We start from the raw sequence: 21,517 nt of genomic DNA, 5'->3' as shown, positions 1-21,517 counted from the left end.
GCCACAAGCCCTCAATAGTGATTCTGGCTCTTCAGAGGCCAAACACAGAGCTGCAGACAGTCTAGGTACCAAATCTGCCCTTCTAACTGGTGGAGGAGATCCTGCCTCCTGCGAATGCTCCAGAGTTCCCCCTCAAGGAGATAGAACAATACAGGAAACCATGGCCTCCTGGGTCAATTTGGTGCCATTAGGAGGAGCCTGTGGTGCCCTTGATGGATCTTGTGAAGAGTTAACAGGATTAAGGGGGTCTGAGTAAAGTAATAAAGTAACAGGTCTGGCTAGGCATGCGCTAGTGGATACTGACCCAGAGGGCTGGACTCCTCTGTCAGAGAGACCGGAGGGGATAGTGTGTCGAGGATGCTTAGGCGAAGATGTCCACCTCCGCTCAGCCAAATTGTTGCCAGATAATTTCTACTACCTCTGTGCTGAGTCTCCATTCTCTCTGGGCAGGTATGTAGTGAGACATCAAATCTGCCACCATGTTTGACACACCTGGGAGGTGCAATGCCCTGCCACTCTTGAACCGATGGAAGGCCCAAGTCAGGAGGACCTGTGCCACATTCAGGTATTGGCTTGACCTGGTGCAGCCCTGATGGTTGATGTGATAGACCACCGATCTTTTGTCCATCCTGATAAGGACATTCCTGCCCTCTAGGACTAATCCAAAGTCTAAACTACTAGTGCAAACTACCGGGAGGTCGCAAAGTGTCCTCCTACAAGTTTGAGACCGTGGTGATTGTGCGAGCCAGACTTGACGGAGTGTCTGCGTAAGAGCTAAAATAAGTCTAGCTCTCTTGACATGAATGCGAATGTCTGCAGTGAAGCATCACTTAGGTTTTGGACTGAAGGATCACCCCTCAGGGACTGGAGAGAGTGAGATAGTGCTAACATATTACGGGAGAGCGAATTCTCAATATGACCCATACGTGCTGCTGTGTTGTATGCCTGGATGAGAAGATCATCTGTAATTCGGCACTGAGGTCACAGTCAGCGAGCATTAGGCCTCAAGGCCTCCTCTGGCGAGAAAACAAAAGAGGCAAAAAATTAAATAAACTTTAGGCATCTGTACCAAGCCATAAGAATCAGCTTCAAGGCCATGTTTGGCTGGTATGGTGTGTAAGAGATATGGGATTCGCCCAGCACTTCTGTAGCTCATTGATGTAGTCCTTGGATGGGGGAAACTAAGAACAAAAGGTTGCGAGGCTCTTCTGAAAAAGGCACTGGTAGGGGGTGCCACTGAAGGGGATGTGTCTAGGCTTAAACGTGTCAATGCAATATGCATTGCAATATGCTTTACTACATCCTGATCTGACTCTAATCCTTCAGAAGACCTGTACATGGTGTCCTGGGAACCATCATGGGATAGGTGAGAGTGAAGTTCAGTCAAGACCTTCTCCCTTTCCTCCTCATGAAACTGGGAGGCCACCATCAATAGGACATTATCCACCAAGATTGATGGTTTTATGGTGGGGTTTTCCACTGCAGATGCTAGTGCATTGCCAGGTTGCAGATTTAATATCAGGATTTAATCTGAGCAAACTCCGAAGTCAATGCTTCAACTTTCTTGGTTAAGGGGTCCTCCTTATGTCAGTAGCAGGGGTAATGCTTCCATCAAGAGTCCTTCTACTGAAGCTAACCTAGAAGCCCTATGGTCCTACGACATGGTGCTACAGTTCATGCATGCCTCTTTTGTGATGCCCTGTTTCAGGTGCTCTAAGCCTAAGCAGGAGGGAGAGTAGTCATGTCCATCATCCTTCTGGAGAGTCCCTTGCACACAGTGCAGTCGTGGATTAATTGTTTCATCCTGACAAGTACAACACTTCCTGGAGGCTGAGCGTAAACACTCTGGCTATCACTGTGACTCCTTGAACAAGCCCGAAACCTGGCTGTTCTATATAAATATATATAATTTAAATAGCTAATGTAGTAACAGTATGAATGAATGAAATTAAAGTTTTTTTGTTGCAATGCTAACTAATATGCTACTTACCCAACTGTTCATTAAGTCACACAAGCTCAACAAACATAGACCGCTACATAGAGCGCAAACACTCTACATCAGTATTGTACAGCTGAATGATCTGGTATGGTATATGGAGTGGTGGTGGCGTAGTGGCTAAAGCGCAGGGCTGTTAATCAGAAGGTCACAGGTTCTAACCCCACAGCCACCACCATTGTGTCCTTGAGCAAGGCACTTAACTCCAGGTTGCTCCAGGGGGATTGTCCCTGTAATAATTGCACTGTAAGTCGCTTTGGATAAAAGCGTCTGCCAAATGCATAAATGTATGCTAGCAAATGCTGTATTGCTGATCCATTGAGCAAAAACACTCACTAGCCACTACAATACTATTCAGGAAGAATGAGAACGAACTCCGAAATATACTGTATATAAGCCACACTCACCAGCCAATACGTTGTTTCTGGTATACCATCTCTGGAATACACACAGATGAATGTAGCATGGTTACTCACTTGGTTTCCCAGCTGAATCAATTCACCAACCATAGTCAAGTTGTTTCCAATGAATTCAGTTTGCAATATGCTGCAGCCTCCGAAGGATGTGTTTACTGCGTGACTCCAACAAAACGTTTGTTATGGGACTTTGAAGGACGGAATCCAAAGTTTTTTAATGAAATTCAAAAAAAACTTTTATCAACCTACAATCCTTGTATGTATGCAAGATTATAGGAGGCTCGTTGAGCAAAATCTGCGCAGCACCGATCACCGTGAGGTGCATGCCGGTTAGAAATGTGTCAGAGTGTGGTCCCACTTGCTCTCATGCCATGTTGACATGTGCCAAAAAACTCTCGCGGTAGTGAGGTGGCCAAGCCAGGCAGCACAGTTGCTCTTCCCCGACCGCCCTCAGTCAAGGCATGATGGGAAACGATTTGCTGATGCTGATTGGCTCAAACAACAATGATTCTTTGTTCTTTTTTAAATGTTTGATCTTTTTAACTGTCATATCATGTTTTTGTGTATAAATTATGTGTGAATATTCCCAACACTCTGACAGTGAGAGCTGTGTAAGGGATATGTGATTGGTATCATATTTCTGAAATATCTTAAATACATGTCTTTATTAAATAAAAAATGGATGAAAATACACAGCTATGGTAGAAATGAAATATCTTTACATTCACTGTCGTTTTCGTCATATTTAATTTCAATATAAAGCAACAGAATTTAAATTATATCCTTTTAGCAACAGCATATGAACGTGAATCACGTGATATCTGCTTTGAACTCGTAGATGTCTGATCCACTACAAGAAGTGAGAACTGTCCTTACTTTCAAAGTGGGGCATTTGACATCTCGAACAAGCCTTGGGACAGTTTGCTGGAAGTCACAGGGTTAAATAGGGGAGGACCCTGTGTCATCCTGGGTCACAGGTGACCTGAGCATGAGCAAAGCGAGATAATATCCAGCGTGAAGCACTGCCTCTGGTGGTCAGTAAGAACTAAATAGAACTATCTGCATAGATATTTACCAATAACGATGTTCCAGAAAGCAACTATCGGCACCAATATATCTGTCTACCTCTAGTACACAGTTAAGCTGTAAATGCTTTGGCAATACAAATATGTATATTTTGTCATGGAAATAAAATTACCATTAAAATGAAATGTAATTAAATAGGAATTGAGAAGAGGACAAATCGAAACTTTGCTTTGTGTGAATTTGTTCACAAGTGTAATTCATAATAGGTGTATATAATGAATAACAATCAGGTTGACTCTCCCACAGAGGTCTCATTCTGTGGCCTTTAGTGTCTCTGACTTTTTGTGGTCACAATCTGTGTCACCTCTAGAAGACTGAAACCTCTCTCTCTGTAAGTGTCTCTACATCACTTCTCTTCCATTAATGCTGACAAATCTCTCTCTCTGACCGACTCAGGGGAGTTGTGGTTTCTAAAAGGTTTCTGTACGTTTCCCATGCCTCTATCTGTCTTTGTCGGGGAAAATAATATATCTGCCCGAAACAAGAGACAAATTGCCAGGAACTTTGAGAACAAGAGTGCCGAAAGAGAGCGACATTAACACAGTCAAAAGAATTCAACACAGGAAAGCAGTTCTGTCTTCACTTTTTCAGTTTTATAGCTTCATCATTATAATCAACATTTTAATCATGTGTAATCATAATCTCATGTGTAAACAAATTCAGAGAAGACCTCCATCATTGACCATCTGCTCTTTATAAATAACATCCTGACCCCTTGTTTGGTCTTCCAGACATCCAGACCCATTTCTTTCAAGGAGAAAATAAAGATTCAGAAGTGCTATTATAAAGTTGGGAATTTGTACACACTTATTTGGAATATTTCTGCAAAACAATGCACATTCAAAACAAGCGATAAGCAACTGTATGATTATTAGTCCACATTCAGAACATCGTCCCAGTCTGTATGGACATAAAGGCATATCACGGAATTCCACCAGAGAGAAAAGGGGTCTTGAAGTCTAGAATCCAAATCTATCAACTGATTAATCTCATTTAATCACAGTTCAAACATAATCACTCACAGATCATGAAAATTGACAATTAACTTCACATGAACATGAGCGGGAGGGTTAATAACCCATAAAATGTCCCTGACATTACACAGAGCAGATATCTGACCTTTTTTGCTCTCTGAAGGTGCGTTGGTGTTCATTTGTTTATCTTGACATTTTCCTGGTCATTCAATTATCAGTAGTGATTTTGTCCAATTAAATAAAAACACAAAAAGACAGAGGAATCACAGCATGTTAGAGCTACAGTGCAACTGCTCAGTAATTCATGAAATAAACAACATATATTTACAAAGAAAATTCACTTATTTAAAAAAAAAAAATACTATTTTCAAATTCACAACTAAAGATAAACAGGGAAAGTCTTAAGCTCACTTACACTTTTATGTGCTGATGAGAAATGTCTGCAATTCACGTTTTATTTTTTATAGGTCCACTTGTTTTGGAGTAAATGTGTGTCTGTTCAGAGATACAGGCATCTGTGCGTAGATTATGACAGTACTTCAAAAAATGACACCCTCTAGTGGAGCTCAACTTGTCTTTCTTCCTTCTTGTCTGTCTTTGTAAGGCTTCTGAGCTTATTAGGGCACTAGAGAGACACAGACCCCTAAGATTTCAAGATTTAAATGTGTGAAAGACTTTTTGGTGAGTACGTTTGCATTGTAGTGTAACTAATTTAAGACATATAATATTGAGTTTGTGTATTTTGTATACGTGTGGGTGCGATCAGGTAAAACGAGGGGAGCTTTTGAATTAGCTGCATAATGTAACTGCATGTTTGCATGTAACTATGAGTAACAGGTCAGTTCATATTCAAGGATGAGAACACATCCAGAAAAAATTTCAGAATAAAAATAATTTTAAAATGCTTATCTTCTTTGCCATAGTAGCATTTTCGCTCATTTCTCAACCCTGGATTTAACTTTATTACTGCGTTCATAATCAACTTTTAAGAGTTAACCATGATTCTCTCCTTCTCTCTATCACTGTGGCCTATATTTTTTCCACCAACCCAACTCTCTCTTTAAATCACACCCCTTTTGCTCTCTATGTGAGGTTGTGGAGAGGTTGGCTGACCCTCATGCAGCTCCAGTAAAGCGCCCTGGCCAGCGTCAACACCACCAGCAACAACGCTGCTGCCCAGGAAGCATAAATACCCCCATACACATGCGCCTGTGACCACGTCCCTGCCTAAAGACACAGAGCGAAAGAGAGAGACAAAGTAAGACAAAATACCATTATTGTAAATTACAAGTTGTGTTATTGCAATATTATTCTGACAGGTGTTACTATTGTGTTCGTGTAATGGGGATTGTATAATATAATACTTAGTGAATAGAAAGGACAAACAAAATTATTTACTTATATAACACAATCTATGCCAATCTATAAAATTTTGGCTCGTTTTATCCTTGGACATAAATTGATTATGCACATACATCTTTAAAAACAAACTAGAAATTTGCTCACAGTAAGTGACATGGTAATTGTTTATTACTGAAATTACAATATTTTACCATTTACATAATAAATAATTATCTTTGTTTCAAATTCTGAAATGAAATTAAACATCTTCAACTAAAAAAGATAAAATTAGTATACACACAAACTCCAAAGTAAAAAAAAAATCCACATTACGATAATCAGAATCGACAGGGCGGCAATGCAAACATTCTTAATATAGGTTTCGTTTTATTAATGCAATAGACAGTTTCTCAGAATTTTGTTCTTGACAGGCTTCAAGAGGATCAACTGAACACATTTTGTAGTGCACACTTACAATCAGTCCAGCTGCTGCTATGCTGAACAGCAAGCAAAGCAGGTAACACCACAGACTCCGCCTCCTTGGATACATCTGACCAATCGAAGATCTAGTGAAGGCAAAAATAAGGGGAAGAAAACCACTTAGAGGAGGATAAATGCTGTTGAATATGCAACACTACTTAAAGGAATAGTTCACGCAAAAATTAACGTTCTCTCATCATTTACTCACCCTCATGCATTCCCAGATGTGTATTACTTTTTTTCTGCTGAACACAAATGAGGGTTTTTATAAGACTATTTAAACTCTTCAAATGCAATTGAATGGTGTCCAGAAATTAGAAGCTCAAAAAAGCATATAAAGGCAGCATAAAATTCATCTACAAGACTCCAGTTGTTAAATTAATATCTTCAGATGTGATATGATAGATATGGGCAAGAAACAGATCAATATTTAAGTCCATTGTTACTATAAATTCTCCTCACATCCCAGTAAGTGTTGATATGCACAAAGAATGTGAATCACCAAAAAACAATAGAAGAATGCAGAAGTGAAAGTGGGCATTTATAGTATAACCCCCCCACCCCCCCCAAATATTGATCTGCTTCCCACCCAAATCTATTATTTCACTTCAGAAGACATTAATTAAACCACTGGAGTCATATGCATTACTTTTATGCTGCCTTTATATCCATTTTGGACCTTCTGAGTGAGAAACAACAGAGCTGAGATTTTCATTAGTTATCTGCAGAAAAAAGAAAGTCATACACATCTGGGATGGCATGAGGGCGAGTAAACGATATGAGAATGTTTGGAGGAACTATCCCTTTAAGGGACAATAAATATGCATATTACTTAACAGTAACAATAGGCATTCAAAAATGCATTCAAATGATTCAGACCTTGATGAAGGCTTTGTAGGCTGCAACACTATGGTTTGTGGTATGTTTCAATCCAATAGCCATGACTTAATTAAGGACGTTTTGTTTTTTAAATCCTACTCTGAGTGCCTTGGACTACTAGAGCATCTGAACAGAATATCCCTTATACAAAGAGCACAAGTGGGAATTATTTTACACCCAAGTAGCACTCCTTCCATGCTCTGTTTGACTGCACTGAAATGATTATTTATGGAGTGAAGATTGAGTAAGAGATTATTTGTTGATTTATTATTAATTATCCATTAAAGTGAAGCATGATTCATGTGTCTAGATATGTTGGCTGTGAAATACTCACACTTTTCTGCAGTGGGGGCATCGAGCCAGCGTCTTGTCAGTAAACTCCGTCCACTGAAATGAAAAAAACCTTTGAGCAGCTAATTTAAGGTAGTGGCATAAATAAAACATGAGTAAATAGCAATCGGATATACTTTAAGTCTACACTGAACCTGAGCTGAGCGGTTCTGTGATAATGTAACAGCAGTGTGTAATGATACTCTGTATGTCAATAAAATTTTGTTTTTATGTTTTTTTAATCAGGATTGTACAGTGCTGTTCAGGTTGTAGTCCAAAAACAATTAGCATTTGAGCCATCTGTTCCCTCAGGAATTTCCGATTTATATTTTGGATTGATAAGTAAAATAATGTTTGTGATAAACATTGCTTAATGATACTTGGATAATTTGTTCTACAACATAAATTAAACACAGTCACACACCTAATGTGAATTTTAAAGCTGCTGTGTTTCATAAAAAAAAAAAAAAAAGGATGCTGCTAACAAGTTGCTAGATAAGAACTACAATGGTTTTCCGTTTCGTCAGGCACGTTCACTCGCATGCTTGTGGTATGTGTAGTCTTTATCTAGCAACTCATTAGCCACATAACTTTTTTAAAACACAGCAGCTCCAAAATTCACATTTGAGGTATGACTGTGTGTAATTTATGTTGTAGAAAAAATGTCTAAGTATCTTCAAGTTATGTTTACTACAGACCTTATTTAACTCAGAAATTAAAAAACCCAATAGGAAATTCCCAAAGGAACCCATCCAGGTGGATGCTGCACACTGGTGGTGGTTGAGTAGTCCCCTGTTCACTATGTAAAGCATTGAGTGTAGTGTCAGAAAAGCACTATATCAGTGTGACATTCATTCATAGCGAATTAGACTTTCAGGTTCGCCAACATACAACTTGATGCAGCTGAACAGCTCTATTGTGGGTATATGTGAGTTTTTGTGTACCAGGAAGGTGTTGCTGCAGTGTCCGCAGGAAACTCTAGCTCCAGCAGGTTGTGGTTCTGGACTGGCCGGGCCCGGGTGGACTGGTCCCAAGTTAATGATCCTTTTACTGGTTCAAAGGAAAGCACGGAGATGGGAAATGAATTCTTCATATAAACAAACCTAGCAGCGTACCTCCTCAATCAAAACATTCACTGAACTCAAAAAAAAAATGCGGTTGATGAGTGTCAAACATTTGTTTTGATAATTGTTTTTAATCCCATCTTTGTCTATGTCCTCCCTCACATTTTTGTCTTGCTTACCAGTAGGGCCGTGGGCAGGCAATCCTCTGGGATGTAACCTTGCAGATGAGGAGACAGTTACAGGGACACCGCACATATTTCTTCCCAGATGGGGCATTCTTTATGGGCTGGAGAGAGTGAAGGTTAAAGAAAAGGAGAAAAAAAAAAGAAATCCATACAGAGAAATAGAGAGAAACAGAACGAGAATCAATAACTGCAGCATACAAACATATCAAACAAAACTTGAGTGTTTAAAATGTACATATTTGCACATAATTGCATGAATAAATATCCATATAGCCTAATATTTATATATTAAATATGTACAGTACCGCTTTGTGACGAGGAGGAGGGCAGGGTCGGGCCGTGACTATGCACGCCCGACCCTCAATCGGGCTAATCAGCCTAGGAGAGGGATGAGTGCAGCTGGACGGGGCAGTTCGGGAGCGAGAGAGCCACGCGCAGCTGCAGTGTGTGCGTGTATGTTTTGTGTCTTTTTGTTTTCATTAAACATTATTTTGATAACATAGTTCCCACCTCCTCCTTTCCATTTTTAACATGTTACTGTTAATACTAATAATATATATATATATATATATATATATATATATATATATATATATATATATACACACACACAGTATAAATATACAGTATAAACTGCACACATGATACCTCATCCATTTTCCAGAGTTTTGCTCACACCTCTTTAATAGGGTACTATTGGGCTAAAGGGCCCCCAGGGTAAAAGGCTCCTTTGATTTTATTTTCTTCCAAAACACTAAATAGCAACAAAAACTACTACAGGACTTTCCTAAAATCCTGTTTGATACTATACACTGCAAAGCTTTCCTGATCCATGAGTTCATTGCGTGTAATGTCTAAGGTTGGTATTGAGACAATTTGATCTAAAATTTTATCATTTAAAAAAGGTTGTAAATTTATGTAGCTAATGAATATCCTGGAAATTATTACCTTTATTTTGAGACAAACACTTATTTGTAATTTTCAATTTTGCTTAAGGTGATTATTTCAAAATAATATCAATAACTGTACAATAAGTGAAAGGATAGTATTTGGGATAAAGAGCCCCCCGTTCCAGGAACTAAAGGCCCCTAAAAAACATGTTGTTTTTCTTAAGTGGGGGTAATACTGTAGATTTATTATGAAGAATGTTCAAAGTTGGTTCACAATGACTGATCCAATCACAATGGAGATTTATTTCTTTATTGAATACTTGAGATGTAATGTGATTGAAAAGAACAATAAATTGTGCACACTTTTCAAGTGATAATTTTGAATAAGCATTATCTATTTGCATAAGTTGAGAAATTGTATCTACCGGTACACTATATAAATATAACCTCCTGGGGGGCTTTTACCCTAAGTGAGGGAGACTTTTAACCCTGGTGTGGGGTAAAAAGCACCCTCGCCACCTTTAAAATAAATATTCAAAACAACATTTTCACACAAATGATGTTGCACACAATCAATTTTCAATAAAAATAAGTGTATTTCTTGAATCTTGATACACTTTGTAACCAGAATAAAAACACATTTTCTTTAAGGTGTTCCTTTAGCCCCATTCTACCCTATTCTTAAACCTTTCTCTTCTGAATAGTGTTAATAAATAAATAACAATAATAAAACAAACGACAATACTGCAATATATATATATATACACACAAACACACATTTATGACTGGTTAATTACCAAAAGTGTATAGGCTTATTAAAGACCCTGGATATGCAACAGTTTTGCTTTTCTGTGCTTCCATAAATCATATTTATTTGATTATTTCATAACTATATAAATGGAAAAAGATTTCTTTGTTTAAACAAGACAAATACGTACTGTATTCATAACACTTACTACTACATCACTTTGAATTTCTGTGTGACTATGCTGAATTGTCAGTATCCCATATGTGTGTCCACTTACATATTACAAAGGCTATTTCTTTCTCAAGGTGGTGTTAATGTTTCAGTGATTGACTTTTACATTTAGCATTGCTATTTGAAAAAAAAAAGGTTATGTGGAAGTAAACTATAGCAAGTGTAGCAGATGAATTGGTATGATTTGGCTATCATCATTTGGGTGTACTTCTATACTTATGTAAGTTGCGCATCCATTTAGATTTAAAAAGTGCTTGAGAAAATACATATGTGTAAATTCTGTGTAGCTCAATATACATTTGAAAGCCAGTTGTGTCTCGTGAAATTTCAGTGTGGAAGTAATTAATCCTGTTCTATATTTGTTGCATCATCTCTTTGATATATGAAAACATATATCAGAATATATTCTGTTCTTTTATTTTCATATTGCCTTGAAACTTATTTGAAAATTTGACACTACCTGGGCATTTTGTAGATCCATTTTTTATATACAGTATATATGTGCTTGGTCACAAGACTCAAGGTATGTAATATGTTTGACAAACACCCATGCATTAAAGGGTTAATAAGATTTTACATGATTAAAGCATGTAGGCTGTGTGTATGAGTTCCATCCCAACTCACTGTAGCTTCGTTGCAGACTCCGCACTTGACCACATGTTGGTGGATTTTGCCCTCGACGCTGATGAGCGACTGGCAAACCCTGCAGCTGATGACCGGGGCACTGCCACTTTCGGGAGATGTTAGGGGGGAATAGGGTGGAGGATTCTCGCCAAGCAATACAGGGGGCTGAGACGAACTCGGAAATGGAGGAAAACCTGAAAAGAGAGAAAGATTGTCAATCTATATTATCAATAATGTTTAGTCTGCATATTTAATCTAATATGAGGAGTTTCGTTTACATATATGTCACTGCTGGATAACAGTATCACTAACATATCAGTGTTGTTTCTGTAGCTGAACTGGTAGAACAAGGCACTAGAAATGCTAAGGTCATGGGCTCGATTCCCAGGGATGACACATATTAATAAAATGTATACCTGTAAATCGCTTGGATAAAAGCATCAATTAAATGGACAAAAATGTAAATGTCACTCCAGTTCAGCACAGATATGAATATACTGGATTGTTAAAAGGAGAAAACACAGGCTTTTATTTATGTAACAAAGTGAAACCTGCAGTTTTGGAAGGTGGAATAGTTTTTTGTTACCCAGCCCATTCTGAACCAGGATTAACAAGAAAATCAGATTTGGTTTCGAGATCAGCTCAAAGGAGCTTTATAAAGAGACTGGTGGAATGCACGCGATTCCTAGGTTTTTTTTTTGTTGTTGTTTGTTTTTGAATATGTGAATTAATGCATGTGTTGACAAAACAACATACGCAATGTGAGATAAAAGCCGCCCTATAATAATACACTGATATTTGAGCTCTATCTAAAATGTGTTATCACATCTGTTTAAAAATCGTTAACAATACGCCCTTTAGTAACTTTCTATAAGCCCCACCCACACTGTACAATGATTGGTTGTAGTCTCCTCATCCAATCCTTTGGAGATTCCTGAATGGTCCACTGATGTGTCAATCACGTCTGTCTGGGTGTAGCTGGGGTTAGCGTTTGTAGCAGCTTACTGTAAACATGTGATGCGGAGACGGTGATTTGCCGGAAAATGTGTAGATACTGTATGCTGTGAAAGCTTTTGTACGCAAATAACAAGTCTTAGAAAACATTAGGCTCATATTTCGTTTTATGAAAGGCTAAGAAGAACACAAAACAGTAAACAGAACTGAAGCAAGCAAGCAGTTGCATTCATTCACTAGTGTGTCAGCTTTTCTGATGAATGACAGTAAATACAATGGTTAACATTCAATTGGAATGATCTAAAAATAAAAGCAAAAATAACTGCACAGACCTGGAGTGAAGCTGTAATAAATGCACAGTCGTGCGTGTCTGTGTGTGTAAGCGCGGGCCTGTGACAGCGCAGAAACAAGCCGCGCTCGCTACTCACTCTGCGGTTTGTTTGGTACACCGTGCGGAGCCGCTCCAAGAGACACACCACCGTTACCACTGTCGAGAGCTCCATCGCCGAGATCCGAAAGCAACGGGGACCGCTCGCCGTCCGCCATAACGAGAGCGAGGCGTAGGGAGGGGAAGCGGCGAGGGAGTAACAGAGAACGCGTATTGTTGTGCTACCGGAGAGTGTAGAGCTGTAGATGGATGCCTGAGCCTCACGGGTACGTCCGCTGCTGTGGCAACGCGTGTGCGCATCCGTGCGCACTGGGGGTGTATTGCATGAGACCTCCGACCAATCGCGCACAAAGGTAAATCTCTTACTGTTCTAACTGTCATTTTACTGCCATTTAAAAGAAAACAATAAAAGATTCTCATGGAAGCCCGTTTCCACCACATTGAAAGGAAAAAAAATATTATAATTAAGCATATTTATTTCTTTGTTTATTACAAGACAAAAGAGTACTGTATTCATACTAATGTCTACTATATCATGTCAATTTTCTGTGCAACAATGGTGATCAGTATCGCATATGCGTGTACACATACAGTATATATTATACAAGCTATTTGTTACTCAAGGTGGCACTGTTTTTTCAGTAATTCACTTGATTTAGATTTTGCTATTTGATGAAGAAGTAAACTATAGCAAGTGTAACACATGAACAGTATGATTCGGTTCTTGTCATTTGGGTGTACTACTGAAATCATGTAAACCATGCCTCTACTTAGGTTCAAAAAGTGCTTGAGAAAATACAAATGTGTAGCTTATGTGCTTTGTGTAGCTCAATATGTGTCAAAGCCAGTTGCGTCTCATGACATTTCAGTGTGAAAGTAATGAATCCTGATCCAGAATTGATGCATCATCTGCTTGATATATGAAAAATAAAACATAAAAAAATTCTCAGAATATATTCTATTCTATTGTTTACTAATTGTCTTGAAAATGCTTTAAAAATGTAACACTATTGGGGCATTTTGTAGATCCATTTGTGGTAGATATACTGTACATGCTGGGCCTCTAAAGACCTGTGTATGTCTTGTGATGTTTGGTGAAATACCCATGCATTAAAGAGTTAAAGGAAGACTTTAACACTACAGTTACGGTTTTAGAAATTTCCAAAAATAAATAATTAAGTTGTGTTCATTTGATCTGTAATCTCTACCAGATAAACCAATGCTGAGACACTTTGTCATTTGTACAGTTTGCTTTAAAATATGCTATTGTAAACATCACAACAAACATCATGAATGGAAAGGATTAACAATTTTTTTATGGGCCATTACAGGAAAAATAAAACGGCTTTGTAATAGTAAAAAACAGGACAACTTTTATAGGGACTTCTTACATAGGACCTGTTCCTATTTCCCATCTCACTCCTTTGTTAGTTGAAGTTGTGGAAATATTTCAGTGCAAATATATTTCCTGGTTCTGAGCTAACACAATTGATGATTAGTGAGGTACTTTAATCAGAGGCAAAACTGTCTATACAATGTAAGACTGCAGCTACAGTCCTAGAAATTGCAAATGCATTTTCAGCCCCTTTGCAGGTCTAAGCAGCTCATGGTTCATTCTCTCTCATGGTCTCTCTCTCAGGCCAGGTTGATGCAATCCATTGGTCTGTTCATGGGCAGTGTAATCTCCAGTTCTTCCCTTTCTGTGATGAATCTGGCATTTCCTTCCTGTTTGTGGACTGGATGAGGCAGGTGAAGACCTAACTTACTGCCAACACAAAAACAAGAAACATGCAAAGTCATTTACAAATACAGTATGTACACTTCCCAGTGAATACAATGCAAACATAGCTGGTATGTTTTAGCTATGGATTATGTAAACTCACTAGTTTGGAGTTCTGAGGTCAAGAAATGTCTCTCTCACATCCAGCACCAAATCGGAAGCTCTTGTACCTGGTAGTTTAACTCTCACCTGAGCAAGAAAAAGAGAAATAGAGAGAGAGAGAGAGATTGTGAGATTAAAGATAAGACGATGTTGCTATAACTTTTGAAATAAATAATTTTAAGCTCTTTTGACAGTTTACGTAGCATGCTGATGATTACTGCAGAAACTAATTTAGAAGAAAAAGAAAACAAAATCACACTTTCAATGGAAATCTATGGGGCAAGGCATTCCAATGTGGTTAAAGGAAGAAATGTGCAACTCATTCATAAAAGTACTGTCTTCTGTTGACTTCAGTGTTAAAGCCATGATGGCTTGAGTAGAGATAACAATTTGTTAACTGTTCGTTATGCATTCACTAATGCATATATCTGTCTAGTAACAATTCAGACAGTCTCATTTTAAAACCATAGGGATTAATCCCATTTTTTGCAACTCTAACATTTACACTCACATGGGAAGGCTTTCCACTTGATGTTGGAATATAGCTGCATGGATTTTCTCCCATTTAGACACAAGGGCATCAGTGGGGTCAAACATCAGACTCAGTAAACTATTTCTTTAAGGGCCTCACTTTTATTGCAAAGTTCAAAGCACACAATTCTATAGAATTCTATTGTATGCTGTAGCATTAAGATTTGTCTACACTAGTATTAATGGAATAGCCAAACATGTTCATTAAAAGGGGTTGTCTGCAAACTTTTGGCCATGTAGTGTTTGTGATATTAAACGGAACTGTATTTTATGAGTAATGACATGCTAAATTTATATGGAGGTTGTATTAAGGTTGTTTTCGGATTTTATGTGTGAAGAATGAGAAGGGATACCAGCATGCTATCACAGCACATGGATGAGGGGTCCTTTCTGCTCAAGCCAAGAAACAAGTCTTCAGTCCTAACAGACTGTTTCAACACAATCTCGTACCTAAACAAACACACACACACAGCGAGACACTGTTATTGGTCCTCAGCATATTAAAGGATTGTGACCTGCTTTTACTGTATTTTCCTCCTACTCTGGCTGGGGCCTTGGGTCTGTGATGTCATTAAAGTGCGCTCCCTCAGTCACTTCACCCTCATCCCAGATATCTTTGCTGTTCTTCTTCATATAGGCAGTGCTACCTAGCGGAAACAGAGAGATGAATCCTTAACAGAATCTATCTTCCTATATTATCAAAAATACACTCAATAACACACTTCTGAATGATAACAGCATAACATGCCATATCTAGTCCCATGTCAATGTCACAGCTTACTTTAAATGACAAATAAAAATAATAAACATAACTTGACTGTTATAAATCAATTTAAAGTTATTAATAATAAATTATACTATGTGCATGTTATATATATATATATATACATACATACATACACACACACACACACACACACACACACATACATACACTGACGGCCAAATGTTTGGAATAATGTATGGATTTTGCTCTTGTGGAAAGACATTGGTCATTTTATTAACCAAAATGTATAGTCAGGACATTAATAACATGAAAAATTATTATTAAAATTTGAAAACAATGTTCAGAAATTTGGCATTTAAGCTGTTAGTTTGTCCAGATACTCAGGTGACATTTCACCCCACACATCCTGTAGCACTTGCTATAGATTTGGCTGTCTTGTCAGACCCTTCTAACGCACCTTACAGTCTAGCTGATCCCACAAAAGCTCAATGGGGTTAAGATTCATAACACTCTTTTCCAATTATCTGTTGTCCAATGTCTGTGTTTCTTTCCCACTCTAACCTTTTCTTTTTGTTTCAAAAGTGTCTTTTTCTTTGCAATTCTTCCCATAAGACCTGCACCCCTGAGTCTGTTGTACCACTGTTGTACATGAAACTGGTGTTGAGCGGGTAGAATTCAATGAAGCTGTCAGCTGAGGACTGCAAACTAGAGACTCTGATGTACTTATCCTCTTGTTTAGTTGTACATCTGACCTTCCACATCTCTTTCTGTCATTGTTAGAGCCAGTTGTCCTTTATCTTTGAAGACTGTAGTGTACACCTTTGTATGAAATCTTAATTTTTTGGGCAATTTCAAGCATTGAATAGCCTTCATTCCTCAAAACAATGATTGCCTGATGGGTTTCTAGAGTTTCCTTTTTGCCATTTTTGACCTAATATTGACCTTAAGACATGTCAGTGTATTGCATACTGTGGCAACTCAAAACAAACACAAAGACAATGTTAAAGGAATAGTTAACCCAAAATAAATTTCTTCAGGTCATTCAAGATCTATCTGAGTTTCTTTCTTCATCAAAACAGAATTTAAGATTTTTAGGATTTCATTTCAGGCCTCCTCCTTTAAACAATGCAAGTGAATGTACTCAATTTTTTTGATGGTCCAAAATGCATATTTAGGGTGCATCAAAATAATCCACATGACTCCATTCAACAAATAATGTTCTTCTGAACCCAAACAATTGATTATTTTTAGAAACAAAACAATACATATATACGTTTTAACTACAAAATTTTCTTCCGTAGGCTACATCTCTGTGATGCGCACTCATGAGAGGGATGAGGTAAGCTCGTTGATAAGGTCACGCATCACAAGGAGGAGGAGGAGGCAGGAAGCGCGTCATTGTTTACAAGAGAAGGAGTGCTGTAGAAACGTTTTATTGAAACAGCAGAAGAAGTGTATAGTAGTAGTAATGAAATCAATGTTTTTATGAGAGAAATATTTTACTCTTTATGCAAATGTTTACAGATGGATCTAAAGATCCATATAATCAAAATGTTGGTATAGGAGTATATTTTCTGAGTTTTAAAACAAAAATAAGTCTAAGAATAACTGATAAATTGTCTGCATATTCCATAGAGTTAATTGCTAAAATAGTAGGGCTACAATGGATTGAACGGACTAAGCCAATTAGGTCTGTAATTTGTTTGGATTTGTTGTCATCTCAGAGAAGATCTACTGATGGAAATCTATACATTATTGTACAGATTGAAAGCAGAGTGTACTTTTGTTGGATACAGCACACATTGGGATAGCAGGGAATGAAATAGTTGATAAATTAGCAAAAAAAGCATTTAAGAAAAACTTGGTGGGTATTAAAGTACCCCAGGGGAGAAGAGAGGTAAAATCAGTGATTAAAAAGAAACTAGTATATTTATGGCAACAAAGGTGGGAAAATAGCAGCACTGGGAGATGGTATTATAATTTTGCAAAGTTAGTAGGAAAAGAACAATTTTATGGAAGGTATAGAAAGGAAGAATTAATGATCTCTAGATTAAGACTGGGACACACAGGATTAAATTCAACTCTTGCAATAATGGGGAAGCATGAAAATGGTATGTGTGATGAATGTGATGTTTTAGAAACAATAGAGCATGTGTTTTTTTAAAATGTAACAAATATGATGATCAACGTAGTAGTCTTTTTAATAATATAAAGGATAGACCAGTAAATGTCACGGACCTCTTGGGAAAGGGTTTGAGAGATTCTCTGACATATAGGGCTGTTTTAAGAATACAGGAGTAGTGCACAGGATATAATGTAGTGGTGGTGGCGTAGTGGGCTAAAGCACATAACTGTTAATCAGAAGGTTGCTGGTTCGATCCCCACGGCCACCACCATTGTGTCCTTGAGCAAGGCACTTAACTCCAGGTTGCTCCGGGGGGATTAAGACTCTGTAATAAGACTGTAAGTCACTTTGGATAAAAGCGTCTGCCAAATGCATAAATGTAAATGTATGGGGATCGCAGTGCTTCTGCCCATCGTGGAGGTTGAGGAGCCCTGTGTGGAAGCTGGAGGTGCTGAACACACCAGCTGAAGCTCTGATCCTCTGGGGTTGGTGAGGCATTACATCCTCACATATATATATATAAAAATACTGATGCATCACCCATGTAAGCTATACAATAGGTGGCGGTAATACTCCTAAGGAGTGAGTGAACATTAACAAGAAGAAGAAGAAGAAGAAGAAGAAGAAACGTTTAAATGTCTTTGCTGTAGAATTGTATTTGTATAAGTGTATTGTTCAAAATGGTCGTTTGGTGTGTGTATCCTGGATGCTTCAACCTTCAGCAACCCCAAAGAAAATGCATGGCGGGAAAAAATATAAACTTTTAATTGACTGCCTATACATGATCATGAGCGATTGAAGCTCTGGCTTATCGTGCTGAACCTGGATATCAGTACACCCCTACATTCTCTAAAATATTGGAGTGTGTGCAGTGAACATTTTACCCCTGAGGATTTCAGACATCGAAAGAAACAAAATCTGTACATTATTCCAAACGTTTGGCCAGTATATATACAGTAAATATATTGTATGCATAAATGAATTATAGTTTGTTATAATTTATTTGTAAAACAATATTTTTACGCATTTAATTACAGAATTATTTATATTACTTACATTTATGTTAATTATTCGTTTTATTAATATCATACCCTCTTTGTTGTTTTCCCCCGTAGGTGCAGCAGGAGCACCGATGTGTCCTGGGCCCATTCTCGCCATAGGCTTCAATTTCTACAAAACAACAACAACATATTTAGGTACTTACATCATTAATTGAAAATTTAGAGTAGACAGTTTGAAAAGCATGATAGATATCGCCGAACATGTTTTGGGAGCGTAAACCTGGAGATCTTGCTCCTCATCCTCGTCCTGTGGGGAGAGCAGAACGGACAGCGCCTGCAGATCCTGCACGGACGCAAAACCCTCCATCTCTGCTATTTCTTTTAATTTAAACAACAAGAAAAATATTTTAACTTTTAAAATAAAGTATTTACTTTGTACTGGATTAGCTCACGTGAACAGTGGCCACGCTGCTCTTCCGGGGGCTCGTTTACCGTTGACATGGAAACTTCACGCAGAATGTGGTAGCAACCGTTGCTAGGCGTCGCGTATGTTTTATATATATATATATATATATATATATATATATATATATATATATATATATATATATATATATATATATATATATATAGCCTAACATTTTACAAGTTTCCATTTGTTAACATTATTAACAATGAACAATACTTTTAGAACATTTAATCATCTTGGTTAATGTTAATTTCCACACACTGACACTTTTTTTTTTAAATCAAAATTTGTATTTGTTGACATTAGTTAATGAACTATGAACATGAACTAACAATGAACAAGTGTATTTTTTTTAAATAACTCTAACTATGATTAATAAATGCTGTAATAATATATTGTTAATTGTTTGTCCATATACCTAATGCATTAACTAATGTTCACAAATGGAATCTTATTGTAAAGTTACCATTCTATTTTTTTTTTAAAGAAAATGGCATTAATTAAAATAATATTTTTTTAAATGCCTATTGAAATGACTTGAATTTTAAACAACCATTTTTAATATGAATGTTTTAAATGATAAAAAAAAAACTTGTATAGATCAATTTAATAATTTTATTTTATATTATTTAATAAAGGACTATTTCATGTATTAAATTACATATATTTGCGACCAATATTAATGTTATTTGTAAACACTTTTATTTTTAAACATTTGAAGATCAATTTATTAATTGAATTTAAAATATATCCTAATAAAAGCCTATTTTATACATTAAATATCATATGATTTATTTGAATGACTTTTATCTAAATATTTTTATTTTAAAACTTTTAAAGATCAATTTGAATCATTTTAAAATGTCAAAAAGAGCGTCTTTGTGCCTTGTTGCTGCCACTGTATTTTTATTTTGTACATATTTTAACACATATAAACATGAAACATTTCTTAAAATATCTTCATGGCTACGGACAGTGGCGGATTTAAGCATGGGCGGCACGCCCCAGAACCGCCAATGTCTATTAACGACATGAAGTAATAGCTTTTCCCGCAAATAAAATGGATCTTGCAGTAGCAAATATCGCACAGCAGATGGCAGACACGTATTACTCTGAGTCTACAACATTCAGCCACACATATAAAGCCACTGTGAAACCTGGAAGCATATTGCCTGCTTATGCACATTCATAAACATTAATATTTTTCCAACTCAGGAAGCAAATTAGTGCAATAGATTATAGTACTAGTATATATAGTAGTATATAAACTGTAATTAATGTATCTTCTCTTGTCTGAGTTGTACATATTCTGTATTTTCTTTTTGAATGAGCAAACCAATTAACCATGTTTTCTAGCTGTTGGATATACAAGTATATAAATATGGATTTGCCTGTTATGTTGTTATATCCAAAAAAACAACAACAGCTAAACATTTGAGCCTCAAGATTACTGTAAGTCTCTCTTCACCTGTTTGTATGCACATGTACATTTAACCACTAGAGGGCATGGTCAGTTTGATTTAGAATAATTTACTGAACGTGTAACGTAACATTGTAATCAGTCAAGCCCCTGTTTAGAAATAAGTACAGATGTTGTGAGGAATATGTTAGATTATTGCCTCTCATGAATGTCAAGCAAAGAAAAGTGGTTTAATAGTTCAGGGTCTTTAACAATGTACATTTATTCTTAATTTTTCTTAATAGAAATACAGTATGTCAGTTTGTCATTAAAACACATTAGGCCTACTGCTTACTGCAGTTAAATTGTGCAATACCTATTTACTAGAAGAATATATGTTTAGGACATATAATAACATACACTGGTGATCAAAAAGTTCTTCTTCTTCTTCTTCTTTCTCTCTACAACATATATCTCTTTATGTTTTTTTTTCCCACACTCTCACATATTCAGTGTCTCTCTTGTCTTTCCTCTGTCTTTCATCTTGCCCTCCTCTTTTCATCTCTGTACACTCAGTGCAGACTTCTTGAAAGTAATCCTCTCTTCTCTCTTCCTCTGCCTGTTTGCTGTTCTCAGGTTTCAAAGTCTTAATTTGTGTACAATTGTATTTATTGAGTATGAGCACAAATCTGTTGAAGTGATTCTAAATAGGAGAACAAATCTGTTTAAGAGAGTCTGAATTGAGAACAGTGGTGTAGTTGGGGCCATACACACATACTTTTTTCCCAGGGCTGTTT

The 21,517-nt window shown here is 37.1% G+C and overlaps 2 protein-coding genes across 3 annotated transcripts; both read right to left on the bottom strand.

The window, feature by feature from the left end:
- Positions 1-4,077: 4,077 nt before the first annotated feature.
- On the bottom strand, positions 4,078-12,845 carry pip4p1a (phosphatidylinositol-4,5-bisphosphate 4-phosphatase 1a). The gene is made up of 7 exons (XM_052128926.1): positions 12,627-12,845; positions 11,245-11,438; positions 8,746-8,852; positions 8,447-8,552; positions 7,507-7,559; positions 6,289-6,379; positions 4,078-5,699 (listed from the first exon to the last, which is right to left on the bottom strand). Exons 1-7 carry the CDS (start codon positions 12,742-12,744, stop codon positions 5,556-5,558), a joined length of 813 nt encoding a protein of 270 aa, XP_051984886.1. The 5' UTR covers positions 12,745-12,845; the 3' UTR covers positions 4,078-5,555.
- Positions 12,846-13,922: 1,077 nt separating this feature from the next.
- On the bottom strand, positions 13,923-19,359 carry dnaaf6 (dynein axonemal assembly factor 6). Of its 2 annotated transcripts, XM_052128928.1 has the most exons (7): positions 19,345-19,359; positions 19,133-19,230; positions 18,943-19,021; positions 15,541-15,646; positions 15,353-15,449; positions 14,470-14,555; positions 13,923-14,351 (listed from the first exon to the last, which is right to left on the bottom strand). In XM_052128928.1, the coding sequence occupies exons 2-7, from the start codon at positions 19,217-19,219 to the stop codon at positions 14,222-14,224; spliced, it is 585 nt and encodes a 194-aa protein (XP_051984888.1). In that variant the 5' UTR covers positions 19,220-19,230; positions 19,345-19,359; the 3' UTR covers positions 13,923-14,221. The 2 variants fall into 2 exon arrangements, with proteins under 2 accessions (XP_051984888.1, XP_051984889.1); XM_052128929.1 differs by lacking the exon at positions 19,345-19,359 and having other exon boundaries at positions 19,114-19,288.
- Positions 19,360-21,517: the final 2,158 nt, after the last annotated feature.

Source organism: Xyrauchen texanus, chromosome 6 (genome assembly GCF_025860055.1).
Source record: "Xyrauchen texanus isolate HMW12.3.18 chromosome 6, RBS_HiC_50CHRs, whole genome shotgun sequence".
In the NCBI taxonomy this organism is placed as follows: Eukaryota; Metazoa; Chordata; class Actinopteri; order Cypriniformes; family Catostomidae; genus Xyrauchen; species Xyrauchen texanus.
Note: the sequence above shows the minus strand (reverse complement) of the source record. Positions and strands in the feature narration are given on the sequence as shown.